The 24,441-nt window shown below is 44.2% G+C and overlaps 1 protein-coding gene across 1 annotated transcript in view; it reads right to left on the bottom strand.

The window, feature by feature from the left end:
• The window catches only part of PRKD1 (protein kinase D1), a 101,654-nt gene extending 77,498 nt beyond the window's left edge, over window positions 1-24,156 (bottom strand). The window contains exons 1-2 of the mRNA XM_081859425.1: window positions 23,995-24,156; window positions 22,145-22,333 (exon numbers count right to left, since the gene is read on the bottom strand). Of these exons, the coding sequence (XP_081715551.1) occupies window positions 22,145-22,333; window positions 23,995-24,012 (207 nt within the window). The 5' untranslated portion in view covers window positions 24,013-24,156. The remainder of the gene's footprint in view (window positions 1-22,144; window positions 22,334-23,994) is intronic.
• Between the last annotated feature and the right edge of the window lie 285 nt (window positions 24,157-24,441).

Below are 24,441 nucleotides of genomic sequence, written 5' to 3'. Positions count from 1 at the left end.
ATCCCAGCAGCAGTGGTGGTGGGGCAGGTGTGTGTGTGAAGGGAACAGACTTTATTCTGTTACTTATGCCAGCAGCAGCAGGGCAGGAGAGGAATGGGTGGTTCATATCTCTCCCCCAACCCCCTGATACTCCTCCAGAGTAAGCAACAGAATAAACCTGCATTTTAAAATGTGGGCTATCACTTAGCCCAGTGGCAGGGTGGCAGTGGGGGGAAAGATTCTTTCTCCCCTTTGCCCCACCTCCACCCTGCTGCTGCTCCTGAGGAAAGCAAGCCTTCAAGTGAAGCCTTGCCTATACCAGCAGCAGGGAGAGAAGAGGGATCGGGGCTGAGAAGCCCCTCCCACCTGTCAGATTTGGCCTGCTAGGCCAATTTTGATAAAGATCTGGGCTGCAGAGCCTAAAAGGTCCCCCACATCAGGGTTATGTCCTGATTTAAAATTCCCAATACTCATTATTGTGAGCCCAAAGTAAATAAATATACAATGCAGTTACAGTGGTACCTCAGGTTAAGTACTTAATTCGTTCCGGAGGTCCGTTCTTAACCTGAAACTGTTCTTAACCTGAAGCACCACTTTAGCTAATGGGGCCGCCTGCTGCCGCCACGCCGCCAGAGCACGATTTCTGTTCTCATCCTGAAGCAAAGTTCTTAACCCGAGGTACTATTTCTGGGTTAGCAGAGTCTGTAACCTGAAGCGTATGTAACCCGAGGTACCACTGTACATGACTGAACAAATCAGAAATATTTCTTTTTACACGTGTCTCTGGGAACCCATGTTTACAAGTACTTCCCATGTGACTTTGAACACGCTTGCAAAGGGGGAATTTTTTTTACATGGGTCAACTGTGCACTGCAGGGAGGACGGGAAGCACTGTAGGGGAATAGGTGGGTTCATTGAGGTCTAAGAGAAGTGGGGTTGGCAAAGGGTTGGGGGAGTAGTTGGGGTTGGTGAGTGAATCAAGAAGGGGCACAGCCCCTAGTAATACACTTGCTTGCAATAGCTAATCTTCCAAATGCCAAATCAGACCTGAAAATTCTGTAGCCTCGTATGTCTATGCACATACATAAACATGGCAAAAGCCAAGGTGACAACTGAAGACAACAGAAACTCCAGGAACACAGTCTAATGGCTTGATTGTGAGAACTGGTAACAATCAATTTCGTATCAGCAAGCTCCAAAATTTGTAAACTGGAACCTGACCCAACAGGCACTCTGAAGTATTGCACAAAAATACAAACACCACACCAGCTGCATAGCGCAAATCTATCAAATAATCCTCTATGGCAAAAGCCTTTGTCACAGGAGGAGAGGAGGGAATCAATAGGTGAAAAACAAATGAAGAACAAACAGTAGATCAGAAGAACTGATTAAACTGAATTAATATGCAGCAAGAATACTCGGGAATGGAGTAATGTGATACTACTACTCCTTTGTGCCAACTGGTCTGCTTTCTTCATACACACAATACATAAAATATTTTTACTAGTCCTGTAGACAAACAATTTAAAGGTCACTTTAAAATATTAAAGAGCAAATCGCTTTCAACAGTGACAAATGTGTAAGATACAAAATAAAAGGCTGATTCACCCTTCAGTGACCAAACCCGAAGTAAACTCATTCATTTCTGAAACTTCATCAACTCCACAAAAAACCTTTGCAATGCTCCTTATGAAGTTCCTTTCCAGCTCTTTTTTCTCCTTACCTCAACTTCAGGGGCATAAGGATGTGCATGAAAAGCACCTAGAAGCCCACAAACCAGAGACACATTTGGGGAAGTGATTATCAGATCTGCCACAATGGTTTTAGGGGCAAAACAGGCCAAAGTAGGTGCAGCCTACCTTCTGGGTCTAGAAGCCAAGAGCTGCACACTGACCTCTACACACATGCATTTAGCTCAGACCACAATGATATTTTCTTTTCTTTTCTTTTCTTTTCTTTTCTTTTCTTTTCTTTTCTTTTCTTTTCTTTTCTTTTCTTTTCTTTTCTTTCTTTCTTTTTTTTTTTTTTTTTGCAAGGGAGTGTCTAGTGCCAATTTTACCATCCAAAACACAGTATTTTCAAAAAAGACAATTTCCTGCCATGCTAGGCTTGCCATCATTTTTCTCATTTTCTATCAGCACTCAAACTGACTGACCAACTGCAGGAAGACAAAATAACCACTATAAAGTACCCCCATTCAATTCTGCAGTTGTATGGCAACAGTATGGACATATTAAGAATAATCCAACTACTAGTAGCTCACCTTCTTAATTTTTCCACCCAGTTCTTAATTGTAAATATCCATCTAATTGCAATGTATCCTAGCTACATCACATGTGTTACTCTACCCACTGAAATATTTCCCTTTCCAGTTTAATGACACCTTTTCTTGCAGCACCACTCATTAATTATGATACTGACATATTGTTGAACCAGCCTCCTCCCCACTGCCTTCCTATTACTCCTCAAAATACATGGTGGTTGTTTTTTTTAACAGAAGCAGAAGAAAAAATGGGTGCAATCAAAACTGATAATAACCCTAGTTCAAATTCCCTCCACATTTTCATTCAATCCATGAAACAAATAAAAACCAAGATTAGGTTGCAGAGTATGATGAGCAACAGCACACCCCTTCAGCTGCAGTTCTTTTTCACACACATCCATGCATACTAATATCTTCAGATGTGATGCTAGGAGTTGGAGGCAATTACTGCTGCGAGGCATTTGTAAGATGTCAGTCATATCAGAGCAAACACCATGACAGTCAAATCCAAAATGTACATTTCAGCAAATCAAATATTTAGTCACATGAACTGCAGATGTCAAAAAAGAAAAAAAGAAGGGGGAGGGGCAGGAAGATGCACAGCAAGCCTCAATGTGGATTGTTTTCTGAACACTTTTATAGGACAAGCTAATCAGGTCAGCTTGAAATAAACACAGTAGAATGCTACCAGCATCACAAAATAAGTTCTCCTTTTAGTGAAACATGAGAACTAGAAAATTATGTATACGTAGCCAAACGTAACCCAAACCATCTCCACCTGACAAAGCACTCTATTAGCCTTACTGTATCTGTGATATACTGTGGGTGCTATAGTTCAATGTGGTCTATAAGTGCCTGTACATTATTCGATTTATCTGCTAAATTGGGGAAAAGATGTTCAGCCCATCTGTTTTACTCATTAGGAGGAGCTCTGTTTTGTCTGGATCAGCTTCAGTGTTCTCTGTCACCCAGGAAAGAGGTGGTCATATCACACTCTAATTCCCTAGACAACCTCCCTCACCTAAGGGATCACCCCACTTCTGCTTGCCCTGTGCCTAGAAAGCATGGTCCAAGCAGTTTTCTGGAACTTCTACTTAGGAGCACCTCTGTACTAGGAATGACCCAAAATGCACCTACTGCCTCTACACCAACTATAGCACCTAGAATGCAATGGATGAGAGTTTTTTTCTACAAAGTGTCTTGTAAACTGTTCATCTACTGGTCCTCCTAACCACCTTGTGGAGCAAGACACCTCAGCATTCTGACCACTCAGAACAACTCCACGGGATAATTCTAGTCTACACAGATGCAGAAGATGGAGGGAAGCAATGCTTTGTTGCTACTATCACTGCCATGTATACAGTAGGCCCTAACTCGGTACTCTAGGCCATGCTCAGTTAGACTCTTCTGCCAACAGCACTGTAGTCACACCACTGTCATATCATTGCTTGCAGGTCCTCAGAAAACCGGACAACCACTTTGGCTCCATCAAGTGGCAGAAGACACCTGGGGTGATCATGTCAACTGCCCTAAATATGTAGAGACTCGGTGTGCTGTTTCACTCTGTTCATGCTCACATACTCATCTTCTCTACCACTGAAGCATTCCAAGACTGCACATTGATCCCGATAGCAGGAATTGAGGCTCAGCCATAGCCAGATGCTCATGTAACATGGGTGAGTGAAGCATCAGAAATAAAGTCCTTGGAAAGGAAGTTTGATAAATGTTTCTTTTCATCCAGACAAGCCAGGACCTGGGCTTTGTGGAAGATGAATTCCCCTACCCTCCCAAGTTCTGATTTCAGTAAGGAGATACAAGAAGGCAATTAAGTCAGCTTGTTATTTCCCATGCCACACAATCGCAATGCAAGCTCTTGGTGGGATGGGGGTGGGGAGTGTGGGCATGTAAAAAAGAAGCCAAAATTAAAGCAGACAGCTGCTGGCTGGCACTTGATGTCAGAAGCATTTGGACTCTGCTAGTTCTCATATACAATATGACACCTGACATAGTAGTAGTAGTAGTAGTAGTAATTTTATTATTATTATTATTATTATTATTATTATTATTATTATTAATATCTTTATTGTCATTGCCCCCTCTCGGGGACAACGAAATTACTTGGCTGCTCCATCCACCCAGGTAGGGCACTCCACTCAAAATCAGAACAACTATAAAAACACTAATTAAAACAATACAGTATAATACAGCAAGGAAGATTAGATGACTTTCAAAGTCCAGGTTTCCCATTCAGGGCCGAGATCGCTCTGGAGAAGAAGGTGTTCTTGAGATGGCTCGTTCTTGTCTTCATTGTCCTGTATCTCCGTCCCGACGGCAGGAGCTCGAAGAGACAGTGACCAGGATGCGATGGATCTTTTACTATGTCCAGTGCCTTCCTATGGCACCTTGTGGCATAAATCTGCTCTAAGGTGGAGAGTGGGCAGCCAACAATGCTCTCTGCTGCCTTAACAACTCTGCACAACCCCATCCTGTCCTGGGTAGTACAGCTTCCGTACCACACACATAAGCCATAAGTGAGCACGCTCTCAATGGCACAGTGATAGAAGGCAAGCAGCAGTTTCTGCGGAAGATGGTTTTTCCTTAGGATTCTCAAAAAGTACAGTCTCTGCTGCGCCTTCTTCACAAGCCCCCTTGTGTTGACACTCCAGGACAGATCCTCTTGTAATTCAATACCCAAAAATCTGAACGTTGTTACCCTCTCCCCACAGACCCCATCAATCAAAAGTGGCTGGACATTATGCCCTGCCCATCTGGCTGGGTTTCCCCAGACACTCTGGGTGGCTTACTGCATATATAAAAACATAGTAAAAATCAAACATTAATTGCATCTGATTGCATCAAACACACACAGCTTAAGCTAATTATTTATTAGGGTTACTACTCTATTAGTACTCTAGCATTTTATATATATATAGACTGTGTGTGTGTGTGTAATCATATTCACTAGTAGATCTGTTTAATAAAACAATAATGTTACAACTCCACTTAAGTTGAATAATTAATTTGAGAGTGTCTGTATGCTCCCAAAAATCTATAGGTATTTTGTTACATAAACTGTTGACACATTTTCACAACACTTTACATATCATCAAGCTCTTAGCCCTGCAGACGAATCAAAATAGTCTCTTGGCCATGGCTCTGTGTTCCTACTCGCCACAAGTGTGCCACTGCTATCTAGAGAGTGTGATGAACCCCAGCCTTCTTCCTAAACCTGGGAGCTGCAGAATGATGATGCAACATCCCCAATTGTTCAAAAAACCATGCTGCCATCCTCAGCTCCACAGGTGGAAAGAGAGTATCCCAGGGCTGCATAGCCAAACAGACAAGCCTGCTGCTGCCATTCCCTTACACCCACCCTCAAGTTTGGAACTAGACAAGAGCAGGGTTTTTTCTCCAATCTTGCACAGAAGCACACGGCCAGGGATGGGCAGGATCCCAATAATTTTTGGCCTGGCTACCAAGGTCAGTCAAGTCTTGGGGACTATGCTGATGGAAATTATAGAGTCCAACAATATCTGGAGTGTTACAGGTTTCCCATGGTTGGCCTACAGGCTTAAGAGTTGACTAGTTTTGAAGTCTCTGGGATAGACAAACAAATGACACTTTATTTTATTCAAATATCAAAAAGGCTTTTTATTTAAACTCGAGAGAAAGTAGTTTGCCAAGTTTACACCGCCTTCATAGGCCACTTAGCTTACAAAAAAACAAGAAAGGGATGCAAAGGTATCATTTGATCTAAATTTAAACTTTCACAGGCTCTACGACTCTTTCAACAACACTTTAAAAAAGTAATTTTCAAGGAGAACTGTATGGGATCAGCCCACAAAACTTGCAAACCAGTGGCAAGCTGTATCCTTGAACTAACGCAACCCTCCTTGATCTTTTCAAAGTCAGCTGTAATTATAATCTAATATAATGAATCCTATTCACAGACCACAGCAGGTAACAGAAGGGCTTTTGCACTGCCACGTTAATTGCAATTGTTAATGATTAAAAGTTAATAGGTACAAAGGCAAAAACACAGAAGTTTAATTTCTAGTCTACCTGCCGCAGTGGTGTGTAATATGTACCCACAGTGCCATTTTTCCAACCACACACAATTTTACTGGCAAGCTGCCACTGTTTCAGCCCCTCACACCTATTTCCCCTGCAGTCGACCACAGAGAGATTTCTCTGGATGGTGGTTGAGGACGCAGCATGTGTCTCTTCTGCTCTGAAGGGGAAGGGCTGTAGTTCAGTGGTAGAGCATCTGCAGAAGTTAAATCCCTGGCACCTCCAGAGAGAAAAGTGAGAGAATCCTGGAGAGTCATTGCCTGTTAATGTAGACAACATTGAGCTAGGTGGACCAATGGTCTAATTCTGTGTAAGGCAGCTTCCTATGTTTCTATGAAGTCCCAGGACAGTTAGACTGGTAGTTAGAGCAGACTGTTCTGGGAGGGATGGAGGAAGTAAGCCTCAGGATGGTTTTCCCTTTGCCCTTCTTTCTGAGAGGCATAGGGTACAGCCTTCCATTGACCTACGCTTCCCTGGCCAATGACAGAGAACAGAGTGCTTTTCATAAAGTCAAAATGAACATACTAAATCAGAACCCACTCAATTTATGGCATCAGCACATTTTTCCAGTTCCAAATTTTCTGGAAGACCTACATTACTAACCTTAATACTAGTCAGTTTTTATCATTTTCCACTACAAGAAATGAGAACAGCAGAGTCCCAGCCATGTCTATTCAGAAATATGTTTCATTGAATCCAGTGGGTTTTACTCCCAGGTAAGTGGCTAAAGGACTGCAACCTAAATCATCAGGAAAATCAATGATACCTTCATAGGGAGGATAATCTCCAGGACAGTCCATCTAAGGATAATTGCACAAATGCAATAAGAAGGCACTCATGTTGTGAAATTATGAAACAAGTCTTCTCCCAGTAACCAAGAGGCATTTCACATCTATGTCCAACATGCTCCCCACTGGGATTCCAACCCAGATCAACACCTCCAGTGGAAGATGCACTGTCAAACGGGAAATTAAAAATAGTATTCACAACATGTGATTCTAATCATACAATAACTTCTCCTAGAGATGTTGGGGGGGGGGTTTGCAGTGATTTTGGCATAATTTTCCTTCCAGCCACTGCATACTTTATGTCATCCTCTTTATTGCTGAAGCAATTATGCTTCAACTGCTGCTGTTACATTTGGATGAGGTTTGACAGATGAAATGCTGTTAAAATTAGAGATTCCTCGTGCTCCCTTCATAACAATGCACCGAAGAATCTGTTAGCTAAAACTCTGATGCCTGCCTGCCCGCCTCCCCCCTCACTCTTGCTTGCTCGCGCTCGCTCTCGCGCGCTCTCTCTCTCTCGCTCTCTCTCTCTCACACACACACAGTGATTACTAACTTCTGTAGGTGAGGAAACTGCTTAAAAACCAAACATCTTGAATCCTGTAGAAACTAAAGACTAACTGGAGAGTTGCCCCACCCACCTGTCAAAGTTGACCTGCAGGGGTAAGGATCAACAACATCTGGCCTGTCAGGCCAAAATGGTTCCCTGCCTCTGACACAGGAACATTAGAAATTGCCTTATATCAAGTAAGACCATCAGTCCATCAGACCCTGACTGATGCTGACTCTTCAGGGTAGCAAGGTTGAGTTTTCACCAGTCCTACCTGCAGACAGCAGGGGAAATCTGGAACCTTAGGCATGCAAAAGCATGTGCTTTACCACTGAGCTAAAGCTCTTCCCTTCTGGAATGCGTAACCCAAAAAAACATCTGGACACATACAGCAAGAAAATGGAATTGAACCAATAATCATTTATTAGATCACCACACTACATTTATGGATGAGGACTGTGCCAAAGGAGATAATGTACTCCAGTTACAATATGGTAGCTGCACTCATATGTAATGAAACTGCATGTTGTTGTTTAGTCGTGTCCGACTCTTCGTGACCCCATGGACCAGAGCATGCCAGGCACACCTGTCTTCCACTGCCTCCCGCAGCTTGGTCAAACTCATGCTGGTAGCTTTGAGAACACTGTCCAACCATCATGTCCTCTGTCATCCCCTTCTCGTGCCCTCCATCTTTCCCAACATCAGGGACTTTTCCAGGGAGTCATCTCTACTCTTGAGGTGGCCAAATTATTGGAGCCTCAGCTTCAAGATCTGTCCTTCCAGTGAGCACTCAGGGCTGATTTCCCGAAGAATTGATAGGTTTGATCTTCTTGCAGTCCATGGGACTCTCATGAGTCTCTTCCAACACCATAATTCAAAACATCAATTCTTTGGTGATCAGCCTGTATAGCTTTAACTATACAGACCTTTGTTAGCAAGGTGATGTCTCTGCTTTTTAAGATGCTGTCTAGGTTTGCCATTGCTTTTTTCCCAAGAAACAGGTGTCTTTTAATTTCGTGACTGCTGTCACCATCTGCAGTGATCATGGAGCCCAAGAAAGTAAAATCTCTCACTGCCTCCATTTCTTCCCCTTCTAATGTTAATTAGTAATGTGGAAATGAGTACCGTATTTTTTGCCCCATAGGACGCACTTTTTCCCCTCCAAAAATGAAGGGGAAATGTGTGTGCGTCCTATGGGGCGAATGCAGGCTTTCGCTGAAGCCTGGAGAGCGAGAGGCATCGGTGCGCACCGACCCCTCTCACTCTCCAGGCTTCAGGAAGCTATCCGCAAGCCTTGCAAGCCCGGTGGGAGTTTCCGCGGGCTCACAAGGCTTGCGGGCAGCAGCCTGCAGCCCCGGCGAGTGTCCGCAAGGCTTGGGGCTCCGGAGGGCTCCCCGTCCTTCGGGCGAGTGTCTGCAAGCCTTGCGCGCCCGGCGGGAGATCCCACCAAGCGCGCGAGGCTTCAGGTGAGTGTCCGCAAGCCTTGCGTGCCCGGCGGGAGGTCCCGTCGAGCGCGCGAGGCTTGGGGCAGCAGCTTGTCGCCCGAAGCATGGGGAGCCCTCCGGAAGGCTCCCTGTGCTTTGGGCCAGTGTCTGCAAACCTTGCGCACCCGGCGGGAGGTCCCGCCGGACGCACGAGGCTTGGGGCGGCAGCCTGCAGCCCGAAGCACGCAGAGCCCTCCGGAGGGTGCCCCGTGCTTCGGGCAGGTGTGCCCAAGGCTTGGGGCAGCAGCCGCGGCTGGGGAGGGGAATAAATTTTTTTTATTCATTCTCCCCCCCCCCCAAAAAAAAACCCCCGAGGTGCGTCCTATGGGCCGGTGCGCCCTATAGGACAAAAAATATGGTAGTTTCTCCCCAAAGTGTGTGTAGCTACATAAACAGTCAAAATACCACTCATTCTGTGTGGACAGATGTGTCTGCCTAGCCCTCCGAAATAACAGCAGTTTCATGCATGCATTTTTATCATGCAGCATTGGTTGCAAAAAAGGGGAAGAGGCTGTTTTCCATAGTCATCCTTATGTGGACCTTCTCTGATGGACCAGGGAGAGAGAGAGAGAATGAACTCAATACAAAGCAGTACAAATACTTAGCTTTCCGAATGCCCTAGACTGGATCCTGGCTACTTCTAGTTAAAATGATCAAAGTGCAGGGCTGGGGAAATCTTCTAAAAAGTTGAGGAACTAATGTCACAGCACTGCACTAGATAGTGCATACCACCTGTGTCACCCCCAGAATGAGACCCCAGAAGCTAAGCTTTCATTTAAAAAAACAAACAAACCCAAGTCTCTAGCCTACCTAGAATCAGTATTAGAAATAGATATGAAATCTATGAGCTAAATGGTACCTTAAACCTAAGTTATGGGTGCAACAACGGAATGTCTAGGCTGTGCTTTTTTATAAGAATACAAAGCTGAAAATGAATGAACCGCAGCTAAAATATTACGTTCATTTTTCACATGGTCTAGTCCTTCCCCTGCCCACCCCCCTAATATCCTTAAGAGGGTCTCTCTTCCAGTCTTCAGAGAGTAGCTGGAAATCGGGAGGCAGAAAAAGGTCCTCCTTTCCTTCCACTCTGAAGTTTGAATCTGAAATCTTAGGCACAGTACTGCACCCAGAGCTCAGAAACTGCTCTCGCTATTGAAATTCCCTGTCACAAAATGCGCCTAGAATGGGAGCTTTGAACACTGCCTAGACTGAAAGTTTTGAAACAAACAGTGCTGGTACCCTTCTAATCAATTTCTGAAAAATGAGCCAACCTAGCTACTCCTTCCTGTCAAGTGTTTTAGCCAATGAGTGAATTCAGTACTATGATTGATAAGTGAGTTAGTTGTTTGGACACCAGGCAATATGCATCCCTGAGTTCCTACAGAGCTGTGTGTTTTCGACATAGTTTGCCCTTCCTTTTTTCCTAACACCCAGGATGCATCTTTTCTGTGGTGGGTTCATCTGAGATCAGCTACTCTCTAGATCAGTGCTTCTCAACTGGAACTCATGTCCCCCAAGCAGGGCATATGAAGATCTTGGGACAAGGGGCATGTTTCCAAAAATATGCACAATATAAGTTAAAAATTAAACGTCATGATATTTCAAGCTATTTGAATGTTTAAAAAATGATTATGGGAGCCAAGATTTAAGTGCATGTGGAAATTTTACATTAGCTGAAAGGTGGCATTGGTTTAAAAAGGCAGAGAAACACTGCCCTAGACATTATTTTTTGCAAATACTACTACACAGTAAGTGTGGGTGGATGTTAAGAATCCCCTTCCCAAATGGCAATTGCAAAATGTGAAACTTTTGCAAAGCAGCTTGGCCACTTGCTATGTAAACCCTAAAGCCAGCAGCCCATTAAAATTCATTGTATGGTTAACTTACAGGACAATGGCACTCGTATCTACTCATATGCAAGCCTCTCTGTGTTTAATGGGGCTTGCTACAGTATGGCAGCCTATGCTTCAGTTTAGGGTTGGCATGGGAAAAACAGGGTTCCTGTGCTTTTAACAGCTGTTATCTCCACTATCAGGACAAGCAGAACACAGCTAACCTCCCATGGAAAGCATGATGTTGGGGATGGGGAGGGAAGCAGCAATGACTACGCTCTCTAACTCCCACTCAGTCATGAAGTTCACTGGGTGACCTTGGGCCAGTCAACATCTCTTAGCCTAACCTTCCTCACAGGGTTGTTGTAAGGATGAAATGGGGAGGAGGAGGACCATGAAATAAACTAGTTAATTACCAACATTTTGACCGGAACTAGTTTTGCCCAGTAAATTGCCAGTGTAAGGGTAGCAGATGGAGCTAACACATAAGCTTGTCTGAAAACAAATATTTTTTTCTCTCTCATTGTATTATGACAATGGAATTAAAAGAGGCAGGGAAATGATTGTCCAAAACCATGTGAAGTTGGAACTATGATTGAAAAAATGTGAAAATCTATTTTCCCTAATTTGGCAAACAAGCACAGTCTTGTTGCATGCAATGTTTCTCATTAATCTTTAACTTGAAGAAGTGGTTTTGTTATTTACAATGGGAGACTAAAACGCAACATTTCAAGCAATTGTCTGCTAAGTATAACATTTGTATCCTGCTGTATAAATCGCTCTCTTTCTGGAAGAGATATTTTTCAAGTGCTGATAAAGTCACTGGATGACTTTTTAATCCTTTTCAACTACAAGGCCACTTGGATGATTTTCTACACTTGAGGTGATGAATGAGCAGAACCATATGAAGATACTCAAAGGCTTTTAAAAACTTCTTTCAGAGAATCCTCTATAAAAAAACAGAAGAATCGTTCTTAATCATTTCTATAGCATTTTTAAGCATAAGAAGCACTTTCCGACTCTTACTCAGAGTCCTGTAGGGCGGTTAAACTTGAGAAACTTGTCCAAGCCTACCCACAACCTCACTTGGTTATCGGTTTACAACAAATTATGCACCTGTTATTATTTCAATGTATAATCTGCATACCACTCTGAAAGAAAAACACAACTTTAGGAAAATCACATTTTTCAAATATTTCCAGTTGTTGGAAAATGAAAATGCTTTGTTCCAGATCCGAGGATGGTGACATGCCTGGAGTTGGGCAAGTACCACTGGGGACTTATACTACTCATAACAAAGGGGTCCTAGTCTGATGCAGTTTTACACATCCCAGTTTAAACTGAATGCAGTCCTTTATGCAGCAATGCAAGAAGCAGAAACGAAGGTCATGTGTTACTCTAGTTTGCTCAGATCTGTCATCCCTGTGGTGGGGACTGCCTTAAATCAAGAACTGTTTACACAAGGGATTTTGAAAGGTGGGTGGGGCAACCTGTGTGTTAATCATGTGATATCATAGTGACATTATGTGATTGACGGGAGGATAGTTGTAGCATAAAAATTCTCTAACATCCTGAATTTCAGAATAGGGCCTATAATCATATAATACCATATAAGCTGAGAACATGATTGCATAAATACAATGCATAACAAATGTATTGTTATGGGTTAGTGGGTGCCATATTTCCCCTCTAGATTCTTGGGTACTGGGGTTTAATCAAAGCTGGTATACTGAACTGGTTTTTCTGCCAGACAGAGGTGCAGAGAGAGAGAGATGATAGTTCTGCCATTAAGCCATCCACAAGAAGGAAAAAACCTACACGTAACAGAGGGAAAGGTTTCCAGGGCAACGTGGGTGTGGTGTCACAGAGGGAAATTGTCACAGAAGGTGGGAATTGCTTGGCAAGGGGTTTTCTGGGAAGGGGGAAGGAGGTGCCAGAACTCCAGGCACAGGTCATGTGGGACAGAACCATTTTGGCAGGCTGGGACAGAGCCACAGGAATGGTGGACTCCAATGCTGTGCTGCTGTGGGAAGTAAGACCCTCTCGAGATATAATGCTGTGAACTCACTTCTTCCACCTAGACCCAGGTGTATATAGGTGTAAAATAAACCATATATCTTAAAACACTACAGTCTCTGATATGCCCGAATTCCCAATGGAAACATGACCCTGAGTAAGTGCCTGGAACGACCTGGAATTATTGCTGCCTACCTCCTGACAGAGATTGTAGGGTGGCGCACAACCTTTGTAACAATATATTTTCATGATAAACAACTCAAAGAATATGTATTAGCAATTATCTTTGACCAGAGTCTTTATAAACATATACAGATATGTAAAAAGCATTTCATACTGTGAAAGGTTCTTTGTTTAAAAAAAAGATCAAACAGAAGTTCTTGTTTATTTTAGCATATCAGGTCAATGCACACTGTACTACAATTCTAACTCATCAAAGTTTGTGGTTCTCATGCTTCTTCAGTTGCAAACTTTAACTGTGGATGCTCAAGCAGAGTCTCAGAAAACTTGCATTCCACTCTTTGTCATTCCACACACATGTAACATAGAGCAGTAACATACCAAAAACTTTAGATATACCTCTTCCTAAAAAATATTCAAAACAAAGTCAACTTTATGCAAACTATTGTATCATTCTAAAGCTTCAATCAATTCTCAAGTCACAAGGATACATTTAAATTAGGAAAGGAGGCCTTGGGGTTAAGATTTTTGCCTTAAACTATTCTCTCTCTCTCTCTCTCTCTCACACACACACACACACACACACACAACCAAGGCATTTATGCCACAAGCAAAAAGCATGGGCATCACAATCCGGGTACACAGAGCAAATTGTTCCATATGGCTCAAACAAGTGTGCCAAATGTACCCTGCTGTCAGCATTTGAATTCCCAAGTGCCAGGAGACCAAAATAGAAGCAGCAGTCTGTCCACCAACACTTGAACACTGGGCACACACGCCAGAAACTTCCCAGGCCAGCAATGGTTTGTCCATGTGAATAACCAAAAGGTAGATATCTAATCATGAACTCATAGGTCTCCTGTGGCTTTCAAAAGTCACTTTTTAACATCTAAGTAGGGCTTTATGGTACACAAGCATCCTTAGTGTTGTTTTTTTTATATTTGTAGTTGCTCTTCAGTGGCATCTCTAGCATTATGGGCTGAAGGTTGGAGGCCCCCTGATCAAAGGTTGAATAAAGAAGGGAGGCATACAATTAAAGGCAATTGCATCAAGTTTGTTTGTTTTGGTACTTCAGACTCAGGAAGCAGGAGGGAACCATGCAGAACAAGTCAGGTAATGACTCCAGCTGGAATGCAGTCAGATAATTCTCTCCTTCCCCCAACATGGCCATATCCGTATGTCAGAGATGATGGGCTGCTGGCCTGTCAGCCCAAGCTTAGCAGCTGTGTCTTTCTGCAAAGGTGCAACTGTTGTCTTTGGGGCTCAGACAAACTGCCCAACAGTTGCACAGTCAGAAGGTTGGAATCCATCTGTCTCAGGAAACAAAATGGAAGAGTGCATCTTTGGGGGTCAAGTCAAATTGTTGAGTTACAGAGCCTGCTGTGGCTATAAAGACCAATATCACTGCTTTTCCACACACATGCAACATCAGGCTCAAAGTGGCTTACAACAAAGAAACAGGGATGCATTTCAAAGAAACGCTACAAAAATTTCACAACAACGTAGCAAAACAATAACATTGCAACAATTTTATAACATAGCAAAACAATAACAAAATCATAGCATAGGAAAGCAATAGGATTGTGTGCTGTCCTTTTCAAAAACTTATGGGTTCAAGAACTTATGCTAATACATCTTAATTTTTAAATGAGACATGCTGAGGCTTACTCAGTCTGAAGTCCATATTTCTTTCATATGGAAGTTATTGTTCCATCATTGCATACAGTGAGATAGTAGCTGTTTTTCATTGGAAGGAATTTTGTACATGATTAAAAACACTTATTCCTGAACAAGTCAGGGGGAAAGATGCAAGCTTAAACACTAAAAGCCAACCAACTTCAAAAGACACAAGCTTACTGATCTTCCTCCAACAGTTTACATGGGGGTATATTTTATCCTCAATATAACCCTGTTAGGTAGGTTGTGCTGAAACTTGCACAAAGTTACCCAGTGAGCTTCAGAATACAATAGGATATAAAGCTGGATTTCTTACATCCAAAGCCACTGAAATCAGTGGAACTTACTTATAGGTAACTGATATTGTAATTAAGCTGTAAAACCATACTCTGGGATTAATAATGATACATTGAAAATAGGTGGGAAATTTAGCATAACTAATTGAAGTTTAGCAATTCATTCCTAGATGCTTTCATCTTCTGTTCAGAATTTTTTTAAATAACAATTGTCAGAAGATCCTTGCAGTGCAAATCTAATCAGATTAACTTCATAATTACTTGTAGTACAGATTTAAAATATATGTGTGAGCAAGTATGACACTTCCTTGTGGAAACAGCACACAACCATGTTTTATTCACAAAACGTTTACAGATTTACAAGCGATACAAGTTTATGTGACATCATTTTTCAGAATACAGAATACCTGGAATCACATTGTATCAACTATGCAGAATATGCACTGGCTTCCTATAACATATCAATATACAATTCCAACTACAAAGTTTAACCTACACTGAACTAAGAAACTCGGAACCCTTCTAGAGAGGCAGTTTTATCATGTGATCTACTATAGATTGCGTGCTTACTTTTTTCATACAAAAGTTAGCACATCATTAAAGATGCACTATCCCACTTCTAGATCATTCCCACCTTTCCCCATTAGGATTTATTTCTTGAACTCTTATGCCGATTTACTTAGATGTCTTCTTAAGAGTGTCTGTACTGTATTTCACAAAAGCTACACTGAAGTACTGTATTTTATTATTATTTCACAAAAGCTACACTGAAGTACTGTGTTTTATTATTATTTCACAAAAGCTACACTGAAGTACTGTATTTTATTATTATTACATGTGTATACTGCCCTTCATCCAAAGATCACAGAGCTGTTCACAACATAAAAATACAAAATGAGAACACAGAATATATAATAAAACAAATACAAATACAAACCAATAATCTCCTCACGAGCACATTTAAAAGTCCATTGGACATTAATCAGCCAAAGGCCTGGTTAGAGAGAAGCATTTTCGCATGGCGCCAAAATATATGTAAGGAAGGCACCAGGCAAGCCTCCCTGGGGAAAGCATACCACAAACAGGGAGCCACTGCAGAGAAGACCCATTCCCATGTTGCCACCCTCCAGATCACTTGTGGAGGTGGCACACAAAGAAGGGCCTCAGCTGATGATTGTTGAATCTGGGTTGGTTCATATGGGGAGAAGTGGTTCTTGAGGGTCTGCAGTTCATGTGGGGAGAGGTGGCCTTTGAGGTACTGCAGGAGTAAAGGACACTGTATTCAAGTGCATAGGATTTCATCCTATTCTTATTCTTAATTATTACACAGGATTGTATCCCTAGATTTAACACAACATACAATTCTCTCCATTTTTATTTTTTTAAATATACCTAAGTATCCAAGGACAAAAACAAACATATTTTCTTCCTATGCAAGAACTTTGAATTGAGCAATTTAGAGTGGGAAAGCAGGGGGTGGGTAGGATGATTAACCCATTTCCAACTCACGACATGGTTTTAAAATTATGGGTAAACTCCTGTAACAATACACAATGCACAAATTAATCTGCCAACATTTGGGGGACTAGAAAATAGAAACCATATGCAAACCAGAAGCTTCTATTAAAATGCAACCGAGTATTTTCATTTAATGAAGAAAACAGAGAATGCATCACCTTGTCCAGATGGAAAAGGGAGACAGAGATGGATGTCACCCACATAATGACGAAAACCCACACCAAACCTCAAAATGACCTCATTCACTGGTTTCATGTAGATATTAAGCCACATGGTACAGATCAAGGACTCTAAGAGGAGGAACAACAATATCTCAGATTAACCTTCTAGAAACTCTCAGCAAAGTAGGTACTGAATTTCAAAGTACGGTACCCCTACCCTATTCCAGAAGGTACTGAATTTCAAAGTACAGTACCCCTACTCTATTCCAGAAGGACACCATAGTTTAAGGATCAAAACCATGAAAGATTCAGGGAAATCATCAGGATTATATCAGCTCAGAGTCCCTGTGCTCAACAGCGCTCAGATACAACATATTACTGTATTTAATTCTAAATGTATACCTTTTGCACAAGGCTCCATTTTATTAATCTCATGGTTCTAGCAAAACACAAAACAGATCCCACAAGCCTTAAGCATGTCCTCCTCTGCTTTGTAGAACCAGTCAGTCACAAGATTTTGGATTTTTCCAAAATCACAAATTAAATACAAAATATAGTGGCTGCATACTTTGGTTCCAAAGTAGGTAACGATTTCTATACAGTGTTACGGCATCTTTGTCTTCAGCGGTTCTATAACTAGATAGTTCAGGCTGCTGACTAAGTGCTATTCAATTACCCTCATTATGCATAGAGGTCACCCTGCCAATTCCCCTGGCTGAAATTCAGCACCAGCCCACTTGAAAGACTCCTGCCTACCTTCACATCCCTTTTGTCCAGGGCAGCCTGGGACCTGACACACTTATCATCACAGCCATTTGCACCAAGCTCAATTTGTCCCCCAAGAACAATCTTTTCATAAGCATCAAAAAGCATGCTAAGCACACCGCAGGTGTCAGAACAAGAGAATGTGCTGTTTACCTTGCCTTCTCACAACTCCTATCACTTTACCACCTAGAAGGCGAAAACTTAGCCCTTTCTTTTCATAATGCCAGTAACTCTGCATTCCAGAGATGAGGACCAAAGAGGGGAGCAGGACCTAGAGAAGCAGACTAAACATTGAAAACCAGTGTAGGACCAACTAGGGAAGAGTCATAGCTAAGTGGTTCACCATCTGCTTTGCATGCAGGTTAAATCCCCAGCATCTCCAGATAGAACAGGGAATGACTCCCTGTCCGTTATCCTGGAGAATTAATGCCAGTCAGTTTGGCTGAGCTACGTGGACAGTATAAGGCAGCTTCCTATTTTGGTCTGTGGCTGAGGGATGGTACAAGTGCTCTTTCTTCAGTAGTTTGTGCTCTGCAGCCTCCCCAGGTGCTCACACGTCCTGAAAACTTCATAACAGCCTTGGCTGGGCTTTTCTGTAAGAGTAGGAAGCCATGGAGGCCATCTACCATGTCCCTGTCATTTCATTGTAATTTTTTTAAGTGAACTTTTAAAGAAATTAGTGGGGGGGGGCGGGAGGAGGGATTGTCAAAGTCAAAGTAAAGACTTCTCTTAACTATGAAATCAGAGAGTGCACCAATCCCAGAAGTTTGGTATTAAGACTCTTTACCTTCCCAGTCTTCAATTAAAGGGAAGGCAACATGAGGCAACTCTTCCCTTTTTTTTTTTTTTTTTTAGATCAGTACGTACAGGCAGCTGGGAAGGTTGAAGAGCTCGGGATAAATGTTTCATGGAAAGGAACACACACAAGCCACTTTGGCTACCTCGCCATGGTAAAGTGAGCTGAACCCTATACACACACATCCCCCCAAAAAATCTAAAGCACCTTGTGAATATGGCAGGAGAACAGGAACCTCTTTCATGGAGGAAGCTTTCAATAAATTGGGATGACAGGTTTTGGCACAGTGATACCAAATATCCCGCACCTTACTTATATCCTGGATCCTGCTTGAGCCTTTTCAGGCAAAATCTTTCCAGTAGGAAAGAAAACGGGCAGCAAGTACACATAAGTTCCATATTTGTGCTGCTGCCATTTTCCCCTCCACAATCTAAAAAGTTTCAGTCTCCACCCTTCAGTTAACAGAATCATCTGCATGTGGCTAGGAGGTGTCCCCTCCCAGCAAAATGTTAAAATCAAAACTCCAGAAAGCATGTGAAACTTGCATGACTGCTCCTTGGAACTGTGATTGCCTGGAACAAGAATATCTGTTTTCATCATACATCTATCTAACCAAACAGGATATTATGTTTTTAGGGCATCGTAACGATTTCCAATAGCTATTCCACAACTTTCCATGACTAGAAGTGCTTTGGCACCTTAGAGATTTTCAGGCTGTCATTATTATTTTTTCACATAATAGATATGCAGTCGGCACTGATTTGTTATGCAGCATTGGCATATCTTTCCTTGCAGTACTGTTTCTGTTGCTCGATTTCACATTTCCCCAGTGTTCAAACCCACAACAGCTTGCTGCTAGAAAAACGCAACAGTACACAGTACACAGACATCTCTTTCCTCACCCCACCATCCTGCAATTTCAAATAAACCTTTTACTCGATTTTCTTTCTTTCCCCCTTTTCTCATTGCAGAGTATGTGGAAACACTAACTCAGCTCTGCTTCAAAAGTTGCAAACTATATATAGCTAGCTACCCACACAGACACCCCATCTACTTACAGGCAGTGTAGAATATTGGACAGAGTGTTGGGCTTTGATGTGGGAAGTCCCTGTTCAAACATTCACTCGGCCATGAAGGTCACTTGATGGCCTTGAGCAAATCACCACCGCTCAGTTTTACCGAATTGCTACAAAGGGACTGAACTCTTTTTATCCTGCTCTGACTCCTAATAAAACAAACAAATAAATCTATGAAACAGGAAGAGAGTGTAGCAATTTATGACATGGCTAACATAGGTAAGAGTAAAATAAGGTGGGACGTTGTCTGAGCATTGTATCTGACTGGCATATCCCCCCCCCCACACACACACACAGTGAGCTATACGAAATTGTATGATGCACTGGTCAAATCAGAGTATATAAGAACCTACTGTCCTTTGCATATTCAACTTTCTGGTTTATTCAATAAATATTAAAAAGGTGCATGTCGTAGACATAAGAATTTACTAAACTCTACAGTTTATTTTGTCTATAGACCAGATTTTCTTGTTCCTTTTGACATCATGACACACTATCATTAGAGGGATATTAAAAAGAACAGCTGCACACATGAGAAATTAGAAATCCAGGACTTTTATTACTATTTGGCAGCATCATGACCTACCCCCCCCCACCAAAAGAAGGTACAAAGACAGAAGTTTAGCAGGAAGGAAGCTGAACTATATAGGAAACAAATGACAGTTAGCACCAAGATGGCAAAAACTCAACAAACGGTGACATGTGAGTGTGCTGGTTTTGGTGCTCCCCTGGACTCCCTGATTTCTAGTGAGCCAAACTTTCATAACCAACAGACTCCATCAGTTGCTGCCTTCTCGGTTCCTTTCACACACCTGAATATATGGTGTTGAAACTGGCTCATGCCTTAAGACTGTCTCTGAAGGTTTCCTGCGTGACTGCATGTCCTGAAGCATACGCCATCATTTTCGAAGGGGAGGAGTCAAGCCTACCAACAAAATAGCCTGATGGCAGAACCATTCTGTTTTGCAATTTACAGTAAGGGAGGGTTGGCCCTAGATGAGAGACCAGCTGGAAACGACATGTAAGGCACACACAGGTCTACTTGGGGGAAATGGTATAAATAACAATGAACACTCCACAAGTTTGCTGGTTGTGAGCTCTGACTAGTCTTTTCCTCAGTCAAGTGTATGCCTCACACATCTACAGATACACATCTCCCATTCAAACTTTGCAGCAGGGCTGGGGAACCTGTGGTCCGCCAGATATTTGCTGCACTACAACCCCCATCATCACTTACCATTGGCCAAGCTTGCTGGGGCTGATGGGAGTTGGAGTTCAGCAGCCATGGAAGGACTGCAAGTTCCCTGCCCTGCTTTACAGTATTCACTAAAAGACAGCAAATTGACTCATGCATGGCGAGGGGATATCAAAGTTTTGACACTGGAGGGGATGGGGTTAAAACAGAGCAGAGCACAATTAAGAAGTGTTGGGAGGTGGTAATAAGAAAAGGACATTGAAAGTGTGTGACAGCACTTTAAGGTCTGCAGTTCACTTAATGAGCAAGACTGCTGAAAAGTGTGTGAAGTATAAAAATTCCACAACGCCCATATTATCTATTTGCCTACAGAGAAGTAAATCCCATGTGAGTTCAAGGGGACTTTCATTTAGGTAAGCTGTAAACAGGATTGCAACTTAAGGCTGAACTGAACAGTGCTCACTTCTGAGCAGGCGGGCATAAAATTGAGTTATAAGGCTGCAATTCTATGTACAGTACATTTATTCTTTGGCGCGGGGGGGGGGGGAATGGATGGGACTTGTTACGAGTAAACTTGTTCAGGATTAGGTGCCTAGCACCCTTCCTTGCGGCCATCCTACCCTCCTCACCTTTCAGCCTGGGGCTATTCCTTGCAGCCTGCCTCTCTCCATAACCAAAAGGCCGGGTAAGCTCCCGTCCGCAAGGTCAGAGCTGGCATCCCACGTGCCCCAGCGCCGGCTTGCGGGCGTCGAATTGCTGGCCTGAGCTCAGCCTACCAAGCGTGCCGACTTTGTTTTGTTTTCTGGCTTGCAAAGTGGAAACTTTCCTTCCCCAGCGGGTCCTGCGGGGCCGGGTTGTTATTATTTAGACAGCTGCAGGGGAGCCCCTGCCTCAAAACGGCCCCTCCCCGTCTTCTTTCCAACCCCCCCCCCTTTTTTTCAAAACCCTGGGGAGGAGATCGAGTGGGGAGCTGTACCTCTGTTAATGGGGGAGAGGCTTAAAGAAATTAGCGGGGGGGGGGAGGTTAAAAGAAACCGGCCGCCGCGTGTAGCAATCGCAACCTTGCAGAGACGTAACGAGCACAAGTTGCAACGAAAAGTATAAGGAGGGCGGGGGGGGGGTGAAGGATGAGTTGATGGGTGAGTTGCAATGCAGTAACCCGCCCTGGGACCTTCGGGTCAATTAATAGCAGACAAAGCGGTGGAACTATAGATACACGTGCATTTGAGACCACCATCGCCTTTCCAAAATAAATGCTAGGTCCCTGGGGTGTAGACTTCTCTGAAACGAGCGCTTTCTTGTCGCTTTACTCCGCCTCCCCCCGAAAAAAACCCAAACCCGTGTGGACAGCTGCCGGGGTACGATTGGCAGGCATTCTGCACACGCTCAGAGGCACTCGATCCCAACAATCCAAAGGCTTGGGGGGGGGGGGCGGGGAAGGCGAGAGACGGAAGGAGAAAGGAAAGAAGCACACCCACCCAACAGGCGGCGCCTCACCTTTTGGTCGACGATGGAGCAAGCCATTTCCCGGACATGGGCCAGACTGAACTCCCCCGAGGAGTCTTGCAGCAAGAGCACCGGCTCCCGGCTGAGGCCGATCTGGAGGTGGAAGGAGATGCCGCCGCCGCCGCTGCCCGGCTGCGAGGGGCTGGGCGGCCGGATGACCGGCGGGGCGCTCATCGACAACTTCCCGCAGCACGGAGGGAGGAAGAAGCAAAGAGGGGGAGAGAAAGAGGGAGAAAGTCAGGCGGAGTTTGCGAGAGCAGGCCGGCAAAAGTTGGTTTCTGCAAAGTCCTCTCCGCTTCCCGGCTGAAAATGGCGGGGGTGGGGAGGGGTGGCGGCGTGAGGCGAGGGAAAGATGCCGAGGAGGAGGAGGAGAGGAGGAGGAGAGCGGCCAGGCGTGGTGGGGATGGCGCCGCCTCAGCGGCAGCAGCAGCAGCTTCTCCCCCACCCTCCGACTCCCAAACGCGGAGTCCCTGAGGCGGCAGCGGCCACTGGGCGGTCAAGCGCGCTCTGAGGGGGAGAAGATGAGCGGGAAAACAGGCGCCAGAACTGCCGCCGCCGCCGCCGCCACCCGGCGGCTTCAGGAGCAGCAGCAGCAGCAGCTCCGGCGGCGCCCGGGTGGCGGGGCAGGAGACGGGGCAGCGGCCCAGCTCCAGGGGGGCGGCCCGGCCTGCCAGGTGGCCCGAGGCTTAGTCGGCCCGCCGTTCCCTGAGGAGCCCGCACCGCCGTGTCTCTCTCGCGCGCGCCTTCCGCGCCCCACCGCGGGCTGCTCTTGCCTGCGCTTCCCTTCCAAGCAAACTGGCGTAGCACAGGATCGGGCGCGGAACTTTAAGAGTCGCCCTTGCCTAGGCAGGCATCCAGCGCTGCTTAGCAGCCTTGCCCGGGGCCTAGCCGGATGTCACGGCCGGTTGCCAACTTCTGAGGGGGTTTGGGGGGGGGAGGTTGTCCCCTAGCGCGGCTCTTGGGGCTTTTAAGGGCTCTGTGGAAAGTCAAATTGAGCAGATGAAGCTGATCCTGGTAGGAAGGAGAAAACTTGGTCTCTCTGAGTATCTGGTTGCTGTTAGAAGTTCAAGAGCCCTAGTGTGGAAGAAGCTGACCACCCTATTTTCTTCCCTTTCCTCTTCACCCAACTTCCTACATAGCTTTCTCATTCCATTTAATAATTAAAAAATAAATAAAGTTTCTCCCTAACACCCAAGCCTTCTTCTACTTCCTCCATACTGTGAGATTCCACTTGCAATGTTCCCATGCAATAGTTCCTAGAAAACATTTGGAGATAACATTTGGATTCTGGGTCCTTTTCCTCAGAGTTCAGTGGGACATGTTTTCATGCAGCAGGACTGCTACTGTGTCCACAGTTATGCTCCCGTCCTTTGCATGTTGATTGGAACTTGCTTCCACTTGCACTAGCAGTCAATCCATTCAATATTTATTCGGATGCAAGTCCCAATGGTGCTTAATCCAGAGAAAGTGTATTTAATATTGCAAGCTTAGTCATCCCGCTGACCTGGGTGAACCCATTTCTTTACTACCTCTCTCACACACACCCGGACTCAGTTCCTTATAGCTTTCTCTCTGTGACCCTTCATGATGTTCAGAGTGTGGCATCCCAAAGTCTAAAACCCTTCTTCAGCACCCCTGTGCCTTTCATTCCCAAGGCACTCAGGTCCATTGTTTATATACTTCTGCCTCAGCTCCTTTCCACCACCCAGCCATAAATAAGTATTTTCATTTTTTTTAAAAACCCTCAACTTTGCCTTCCTTCCACAATTCTTTGGACCCCTCTCAAGACTGAAGATTTTGCAGCCAGGCTCCCCTTGTCCCTTTAAATCAGCACTCTGTACCTTCAAAGCTGCCTTCATCCCAGCTGTAGCTGGTCCTTCCACCGCTGCTGCTGCTGTTCCTGTTGTATTAGTGAGAGATAACAGCAAGGCTAGCTGGGAGAGCCTGAAGAAACTCTGTGAATCCCTCCTGCTTTTGTGACTGCTTCTGGGCTGGGTTATGATTTGCATGTAAGTAGGAGCTTAAACCTGTCAGCCAACTCTTCCTAGCTGTCTCCATCCAGCAGAGTAGCAGTGAGTGGTGCCACCCCCCTTCTCCAAGAGCCAGTCACATGCTGATAAAGAGAGGGAGGAAGCTGTCACCACACAGAGCTATGGATCTATTTAGCTTACTGCTGTGTCTCTCATTTGAGCTGCTGCTGCTGCTCCTCAGTGATTTATTTGTGAGTGAAGAATAATCAGGGGGAAAATCCCACCCACCACCTGTCATTTTTCTATTTACCAAACATG

Source organism: Podarcis erhardii (assembly GCF_964252035.2).
Source record: "Podarcis erhardii genome assembly, chromosome: 1".
NCBI lineage: Eukaryota > Metazoa > Chordata > Lepidosauria > Squamata > Lacertidae > Podarcis > Podarcis erhardii.
This window is presented reverse-complemented; position numbering and strand designations above follow the sequence as displayed.